This window comes from Lolium rigidum, chromosome 2 (assembly GCF_022539505.1).
Source record: "Lolium rigidum isolate FL_2022 chromosome 2, APGP_CSIRO_Lrig_0.1, whole genome shotgun sequence".
Taxonomy (NCBI): domain Eukaryota; kingdom Viridiplantae; phylum Streptophyta; class Magnoliopsida; order Poales; family Poaceae; genus Lolium; species Lolium rigidum.
The window spans coordinates 110,837,498-110,846,942 of record NC_061509.1 but is presented as its reverse complement, the minus strand read 5'-3'; the positions used below and the strand labels follow the sequence as shown (position 1 = coordinate 110,846,942).

Here is a 9,445-nt window from a genome sequence, read left to right as displayed (position 1 = left end):
ACAGTACCACGCGCCGGCCTGACACTCGTCGCGAACGGGCGCCAGAAGATCCGCCATATCGCGGCGTATCCACGTAGCCGTTGGCGCCACATCTTTCGCCCGCCGGCGCGTCCACAACCCGGACATCCCAGCAGGACCACCACCGTCCGGCCCATATCTCTCGAACCGCGTCCGTCCTTTATCTGCCCCACCAGGCCACCACTCACCGCGCCGCGGCCGCGTCATTCATTCTCCGTCCCACTCCCTCGCTCACACCATGACTCCGCCGCCGCCGCGCCTCCTAGTCGCGCTCCTTCTGGCAATCCTCGTCGGCGCCGTCTCAGCCCATGGGCGCCTCCTCCCAGCCTCCGACGGCCTCCAGCGGACCGCCGCCGCGCTCCGCCTACCGTCCGAGTCGGAGGGGTGCGAGATGACGTACGGGTTCCTGCCGTGCACGGAGACGGCGGGTGGGAACCTCTTCCTCGCCGTCGCGTACGGCTTCCTCATGTTCAAGTCCGCCACCTACCTCTCCGCCGGCAGCGAGCTGCTGCTCGAGATCCTCGGGCCGGGCATCGTCGGCGGCCTCTTCCTCCCCATCCTCGGCGCGCTCCCCGACGCCTTGCTAATCCTCGGTCCGTTCCCTGCACTCCTTTTTTTTTTCCATCTGTTTGTTTCGCCTTGCTTTTTTTAAAGAGAGCGGATCACACTTCGCCTTTGTTGCATCCTTGTCACCACTGATCGATCACTCCTCCTATAGTAGTTTTTTGATGCAGAGGCCGGGGCTACGCTCCCATATCGAAAAAAAAGTAGTTTTTTGATCGTTTGTGCTTAGCTGTGCATTTGCGTATTTTTTTAGTTGAGTAGTTAAACTCATTCATATTTTAAATATACAACTTGAGCTTTTGTTAGTTGACACACAAGGATATAAGTTGATTATTTTTAGATTGCTCCCGTCATGTACTATGTGCTACAAGTTGACTATCCCGACGACTGAAAGTTCAGTTGTGGACTGATTCGACTGAAAACGTTAACCCTGGTGCTTGAATTGCTGCAGAGATGAACTAGTTGGTAAAATTTTATTTGGTCAGGCTGCACAGGCTTTGCGAGCAAGTAGATTTTAATCATATCAAGTGCATACGTGGACTGCTTCGACTGAAAATGTTAACCATGGTGCAATTGGATTGTTACGGGATTTCAAAATATCAAATGTTTTTGTCTCAATTCTATGAACACTTTAAAAGTTATATTTCATATGCACAATAATATGTTTGTCTTTTGTATTCCAGTTTCTGGCCTCTCTGGCTCCAAGGAGGTTGCTCAAAGTCAGGTTTTGATCGGAATGGGCCTGCTTGCGGGCTCCACAGTCATGCTTTTAACCATACTCTGGGGATCTTGTGTTGTTGTTGGTAAATGTGATCTGTCCGAGAATTCAACTACTGTTGATTCCCAAGATACCAAAGCCTTCAGTCTTTTTGGTATGTCAGATATTCACTCTGTTATTTCTCAAATTCTAGTCTGTGGTCCTACCTGAGAAAATGCCATTAAGTTCAGCTCACATCTGGTCTTGCAAGCAAATCGTTGACAATTTTACCATCTGATAGCTTCATAGAATTGTTTTCATTTTCATAGTCTTAGTCCACATCACTACAATAGTTTATATAGGGACTCTAGTTCTTTAGTTTGGACTCATCGCTAGGCTTCATAAAACTCAATGCATTTATTGAGTCACAGAGGATAAGAAACTCTGGTATTGTTCTGTTCTATCTGTTCCACAAACATTAATTTTCGAGGTCATATCAGTATAATGGCTGCTAATACTTATCTTCTGTAGCATAAATAGTTTCCATGATTTTTATCGGTATAAGCATGATGGATCCTGTCCTTGTGATATTTTGCTGAATAACATCTGTACTGTTGCAGGCTCTGGTGTTTCCACTGATCTTCAGACCAGCTATGCAGCGAGAATCATGGCGATATCTGTTCTTCCCTTTATAGTTGTTCAGATACCGTCCATTCTGAAGCTCCAATCTGGTCATCGGTTAACTCTACTGCTCGGGCTTATAGTTGCAGTGTTACTTTTGCTCACGTACTGTCTATATCAGGTATATACTGGCCTAAGGGAAAATTAAGTTCTTTGTTTCTACCTTCTTTGCTCCTACTAATGACAAATTATCTTCTTCCAATGCAACATCCGCAAGTTTATGTACTGAAGTGTACATATGGAGCAAGTTTATGTACTCCGGGTGCATTTTACTATTTAATAATTATATTTCTTATATACTGAAGTGTACATACGGAGCAAGTTTATGTACTCCAGGTGCATTTTACTATTTAATAATTATATTTCTCACTAATATTGCTATGTCAATTTGTCTTAAAATTTTATGAATATTTCATCATGACACTATGAAATCTAGGAAATCATGTCTTTTAACAAAAATAAATAGTGCCTCTACCACCCATCTGAAATCTGGGGCACATGTTCATTTAGGTGCTGCTAATTTTCCAAGGGTCAAGTGTGCATTACTTACTGTTAAAGACAATCATATTTTGATCTACATTTCTCCATTGACCAATTTCTGTATCTTTGATAAACAGATCTTTCAGCCATGGATCCAGAGGAGAAAATTAGAATACTCAAGACTGAAGCATGTAATGTCGGGACTTCTGAAACATGCTCAGATGCATACTTTTGGTCGCCTTATTGATGATGATGGCAGGCCAAATGTTTCTGTCATAGAGAAGTATGCCACTGGTCTGCAATTCGCATTTTCCCTATTTTTTTGTCCAAGAAAACTCTTCTAAATGATATCCTGAGAATTTTCAGGTTATTTCACAAAATTGATCTGGACAATGATGGAAGCATAGAGCGTGGTGAACTACAAGCTTTCATCGTTGGCGTCAATTTTGAAGATATTGACTTGGATAGTAACCTCGCTGCAGATCAAGTCATGGCTGACTTCGATAGATCTCATAATAATTTCATTGAAAAGGGGGAATTTATTGATGGTGTCCTTAGATGGCTGGAAGAAGCTAAGCGTGCAGTTGCTTCTTCTGGTGTCTACTCAAAAAAGTTTATGGATGATTTTCACACTGTAAGTTTTTAATCACATGTATGTGCAGCTATTTTTTCCACAGAGATAAACTGTGTCATCCTGCAATTGTGCAGACAACAAGGGACGAGCATACTGCGCTGCTTGACAAGGACGAAGAGGATGGTGAATCTATTGAAAATCCTACCTGGACCTGCTTTAAGGCCATTGCTCTTTTGCTTCTCGGAACTGCAATGGCAGCAGCATTTGCAGATCCACTTGTTGATGCTGTCCACAACTTTTCAAGTGCAACGAATATACCTTCTTTTTTCATTTCCTTCATTGCGATGCCCTTGGCTACCAATTCCAGTGAGGCTGTCTCAGCAATTATCTTTGCCAGCCGAAAGAAGCAACGTACTTTGTCTCTAACATTCTCTGAGGTATGTCTGTTGGATGCCTTATGTTTCTGTGGATGCCTTATGTTTCTGTTGACTATTGGAGCAGTCATATAATTACCTTCGTTCTGATTTATTTTTTGGTCTCAATATTTTCCACTTACCTCTGAACGTGCTTGGACTTATTTCTCCTATACTGTTAACCTAGTTATTTTATAACCATATGAATTCCAAGGTATTTTGCGAAACGATCTTTCAGAAAACAAGTTCTTACATACTGTAGACTTAAGTTTCCTTGCCTTTTTTGTTTTAAGATGGATTATATTATTCAGGTTTTGCCTCTTTTAGATATATGATGTTTTTCTAGGTTCTTTTTCTTTGTCAAACTGCAACTGGATATTTATTCCATCCGAAAACATATCAGACAAAATGCAAGATGGCAATCAGTGGATTTTAGATTATATGCAACATTAGTCTGATTTACCAAATATGGTCACAGATATAATACAATAGTTTTAAACATAAGCACACCACACCACATCACACGATTCACACCAATGCTCAAACTGAGGTTTGGAAGGCCAAGGATACTTTATGCTGTTAACAGAAAACGAATGCCGTGATGAATCAAGGTTTTGATTTTATAGATATATGATCTTTCAATGCCTAATGGTTGCGCATAATGCCTTCTGTGGGAGGAAGATCGATAATCGTTTATTTGCAATCCTAAATCTGAGTATGCTTCAGTTTCTGCAGATTTCAGAAATTCCAAAAATATAATTTCATTTTTAACTGCAGGTGTACGGTGGAGTGACTATGAACAACACACTCTGCCTTGCCGTGTTCTTGTCTCTCGTTTACATCAGGGGCTTAACCTGGGACTTCTCATCGGAGGTCCTGGTGATATTCCTGGTGTGCATCATTATGGGCCTCTTCACCAGCTTCCGGACAACGTTCCCGCTGTGGATGTGCTTTGTCGCCTTCCTTCTGTACCCATTATCGCTGATCCTGGTCTACGTCCTCGACTACAAGTTTGGCTGGTCGTAGACCTGACCTGGATAGCGATTAGTTGATATGTGTGTGTTATAGAGGAGAGAAATGTAGGCATGGGCCACTTTTCTTCTGTTGTAAACCTCATCTGGTAGGCTGGTACGGTGTTCAGCTGGGGTGGATGCAGTGCAGACTACAGCTTTGACATCCTGCATACTTTGGACAGTCACTAATAAGCTAAGATGAACTCTGTAGTCAAAACGGTTCAGTTTTAAAATACCTGGACCATGGGATGATCTAAGATGGGTTGCGTGTTCATGTTTGCAATTATGATTTTTTTACCACGCTCGGTAATAGACAGCCCAACCATTGGGATGATTGTTTTTCGAAATGGAGGTAAGATCCTCATCGAAAAGATGCATACTGCTTATATTTAATTGTATCCAAATTATAGTTCAAAAACCGGACCGGTTTGATTGTTCGACCAGAAAAAGGTAAACTGTCTTACTGGTTTTTTATAAGTCAATGACCGTAGTAAGAGGAATTGATCTCGTGACCTTCAGCTAGGAAGAAATAGCACAACAAGTAAAACCCAATGCCACTTGGACTTAACATGCTTTGTGCTTACATAGTAAAATATACTATCCCCTATATATAGCTTTTATGATTATTTTGTTTCAAATTTACTTACATTTTAATTAAAAATAATAGAAAAATTGTTGTCATTGGATGAGGTGAACAGGTAGTCGAATTCACTCGCCGGTCCAATTTTTTAATCTAGGGCTAGCCAATCTCCAAATGCCTACTGAACTGAGAGAATTCTACTACTATGAGGCTGGGCACGTCAATGCAAGTAGGCAACCCGCTCATTTTCAACCCCGGCGCGCGGTAGTGATTACGACAACTATTCCTGTCTTAGTTTTTGATTCTTATACAATTCACCAAACGTCAGTGAGACGCCAAAACCACATACGGGAACACTATTTATTTGCCACGAAAGCATTCATCCATGGCAACATCGATTGCCTACTGTTCAAGTTACTTGCCAGGAGCAGATCAGAAGCACCTATTACTCTCTCAGTCCGTCGATCGACCCGGCAGCCATGACGAACATGCACCCGAGGCTGCCAGCGAGCTCCGCCGACGGCGACGACACCGGCAACAGCGTCGTCGGCGCATACCGCGTCTTCTACGCAGTCGCCGTAGTGTGCATTTCCATCGTCATCGTCTGTGTGCTCGTCGCTTCCTCTTCCGTCGCCGCCTGGAAAGCTTGCGGCTTCGCAGCCATGGCGGCTCTGCTCCTCGGCGTCGTTGGCTACTTCGCTCCCAAGGCATGGATTGGTGGAAGGGGGAGGCCAGCGAGCGCGCTGCTAGCTGTCACGGCCATGCCTGGCCGGACACGGACACGGGCGCCAGGGTGCGCATGCGTGTTGCCCGCGAACGTGCCGCTGCCGCCGGCGTTCGCGTACCTGTGCCCGCTCAAGAGCGACGGCAGCAGCAAGCAGGAGGCCACCACGAGCCGCGTGATGTGCTCGGTCTGCCTAGAGGGCGTGCACGGCGGCGAGATGGTGCGGCAGCTGCCGGCGTGCAGGCACATCTTCCACGTGGAATGCGTTGACATGTGGCTGCAGTCCCACCGGACGTGTCCGACGTGCAGATCCGTGACCAAGCCGCCGGTAATGCTGACAGTGAAGGCGGCGGCGACTGAAGAGGCGCCGGAGTCGTTGCCGCCGGTGTAGGCAGCCAGTGTTTGCATTTAGAGATGCATATAACTATGCAAGTGTCATTTACCTTCTATATAGCGTTGACAATTTTTTATTCAAATTTTTCGACATTTCGAAATATGATTTTTTTGTAGAGGGAGCATACGCACCCGGGAGCCGAATTGAATTTCTGATAATACTTACCATTGTGACTAGTTTAACCCTCGGATAGTCACCAGCAACAACAACCATCACCGTGGGTGCAGTGATGTAGCTATAGACCTCAGCCGGTCGTCCACCTGCGGTGGCGGTGGCAATTCCGTTGTTTCATCTTTAATACAATTGTCAACAATGTAAAAACTTTTGGTTTTCTTAAATTTAAATTGCATGTATTTAGAAGCATTTTATGTATTTTTTTGCGGAGAAGAAGCATTTTATGTCTTACCTATGTTTTAAAAAGATGTTTTGTTTTTGGCTAAATTCAGATGTATCTAGACATTATTTAGTGTCTAGAAGCATTCAAATTTAGACAAATCAGGGACATTCTTTTCGGGCGGAGGAAGTATAAGTCCCCTTATTTTAGTTTGCATTCTAATCTACTTTAAAATACGTTGTATGTAAAAGGTCTTACATTAGTGAAAGGGGAAGTAGAACAATCTGCACACTATTTTACTAGTCATTATATGTTGTATTTCTTTTGGCAAGTGAGGATTGGTGGATGCTTAACTTTGGGAATAATGATCTGATTTGTTCTATATACAGATGCGAATCACATCGTCAAGGATAGGAAGCACATAAATTTCCATACAAACTAATGTAGTACTTATGTTTGATGATAAAATGGAGTTACCCAGCCGATTTATATATTGTTTATTTATAGCAAACATTGTCGATATCAAATCAGATCAGATAACTGGGATTCATTCCTATATCAAAGACTGCTACTAGCCGCCTTTATATACCGACGATGATCTGCGCCGTCCTGTACGCACGCGTGGCACCATGGACCATCCTGTTCCTAGGAAACCATGCTGCTTTCTCGTCTTCGTGATGGCGCTCTTCATCCTTCTAATTCTTCGGTCAGGTGTTCTCGCGGTTCAGGATGATCTCGCACATGGCAGCAAAGACGTCGGTATGATCTCTCTATGTCTCTTCGTAAATGCCTCTCACTTTGCTGATGTGTTGCATGTACATCTGTGCCTAATATTTTCGTTTGCTGCAACCCACACATGCAGCAGCTAACGGGACGCAATTCCCCGCAACCGGACGGTCCAACGTTACCATCAGAAACGACTGCGTCCACGGCCACGGCTACAACGGAGGCAACGGCTATGGCGGGGGCAACGGCGGAGGTAACGGCTATGGCGGGGGCAACGGCTACGGCGGAGGCAACGGTTACAGCACGCCAATGCCGCAAGGGCACAATCCTATGACTATGAAAGGCGCCGCCGCCGACCACCGCCGCGGACTTTTCGTGGTGGGATATTGCGTCCTCCTCGGAGCCACAGTCACCTGGTTGCTTCTATTCGTCTTTAATTAGCTCGACCTAAATTATGTATCTTTAGGTTCTGGATTGCAATATTATCGTGTAAGATTTAGAGAAAAAAAGTTAATTAGATTGCTCTTGTCTATAATTGTAGTTGTGCATGCCTACAAGGTTAATGATATAAGAATAAAACCATTGTTCATGTCGGTTGTGTGGACAATCATGATCTATGTTTGGTTAGAGGTTGCATAATGTCGTGGAGTTTTCACATGAGATACCTCACGGAGCACCTGTCGAGTATGATCAAACCCTGCCAGTAGGTAGATGAGGCATCACATATCTCCACCGGCCTTGGAAGCTTCCATGTCCAAGGAGTTGAGATTCCTTACTGCCGTCACCTCGGAAGCAATGCAGAGCCACCGTAAGCCATGAATTCATCACCATCAACATCTAGCCACCGCATCGTCCAAATGACCACAACCGGCCACCGTTGACGATGAACCTTGGCTACTGTCCATGTTCCTTGTGTTGTTGAAAGATCGAAGGGGTCGCGTTTTAAAACTATTAGGACTTTGGCTTGAAAGGATGTTTGATTATCGTCGCCTTCTGAAAAAAGCAACGTACTTTGTCTCTAACATTGTGTGTTAGATACCTTATGTTAATGTTGACTATTTGTGCTCGTGTAAATACCTTCATTCTGAATAATTTCTTGGTCTCTGTTTTTTCTCACTTACCTCTAAACTTTGCTTAGACATATTTCTCCTATACTGTTAACCTTGTTAGGCAAGGTATACAATAACACAAGTAGCAAGCATTAGTCCACAATTGTATAGGGTTTAGCACAATTGTTAGTGGAGTCTTTTATATGACCTGTTCCTACAAAAACGTGACTTTGACGACACCTATGTCCAACCTTCTTCACATACCAAGGGAATTGGTGCATGTAGTCTTCAAAATATGCACCACAGGGAGATCAAGCATCACCAGGTAATATTTGCAAAGAAAATATACAATACAGCCAAATGGTCTCTGGAAAGACAATCATAGGAACCAGGGTAGATCATGTCATGCATAGTTAGTTTCAAACAAGGTGCCGTTTCACCATGCGTATGACATATGATTATGCACATGCAAGCATCATTTTAATCACAAGATTTAATTATCCAATGCTATTTTAAACTTACAGAGAAGGGGTTGATGGTTTTCCTTCTATGTAGGGATAGTTCACAAACTCATCTTCAAGTTCCTGGTGAAGATTCAAATGTAAAAAGATTAATACACATATATTTTTCTAAAACATTTCCCAAGCCACTGAATAATAAAAATATAAAATAAAATCCATTAGTTATAAAACTAGTGCCATATAAAAAATATTTTCAAAGAAAAGCTTCTGCAAAAGGAAACTCATTTGGATCATTTCGAGGGAGATATGGCTTCACAAGTCAGATAAATTTTCTGAAAACCCTCAGTGTATTTATTTATGAAAATAGAGAAAACTCGACTTTTTAAAAAAAAATCTGATAGGTAGGGTCCACCATTAAAAAACCAAAGCGTAATTACCTTACATTTTTAGGGCACAACGAGACTGGCGAATGTTTGGTGTAGGTCTAGTGACGCTAGGAGGGGTTGAAAAGATGGCGATCAAACGAGGATGCTCATGAGGGTGTCACGAAAATCATCTGCCTGTTCATGGACAACAATGAGCTTTTGGTGGCGGCGTGTGTCAACTTCTATGGCGACGAGGTGCATGAGGTTGTTAATGTCAACTTTCCCATTCACAATTCAATCTTGCAAGACTCTCTATGTGTTCATGCCGAGAAGGCGAAGCTTTGGGTAAAGAGAATCGAGCAATGGTGCGCT

The 9,445-nt window shown here is 43.3% G+C and overlaps 1 protein-coding gene across 1 annotated transcript; it reads left to right on the top strand.

Annotated features, from left to right (window-relative positions):
- The first annotated feature begins 218 nt into the window (after positions 1–218).
- Positions 219–4,723, top strand: LOC124692228 (sodium/calcium exchanger NCL2-like). The gene is made up of 7 exons (XM_047225548.1): positions 219–611; positions 1,266–1,454; positions 1,900–2,081; positions 2,578–2,723; positions 2,807–3,074; positions 3,149–3,451; positions 4,205–4,723. Exons 1-7 carry the CDS (start codon positions 257–259, stop codon positions 4,451–4,453), a joined length of 1,692 nt encoding a protein of 563 aa, XP_047081504.1. The 5' UTR covers positions 219–256; the 3' UTR covers positions 4,454–4,723.
- The last annotated feature ends 4,722 nt before the right edge of the window (positions 4,724–9,445 follow it).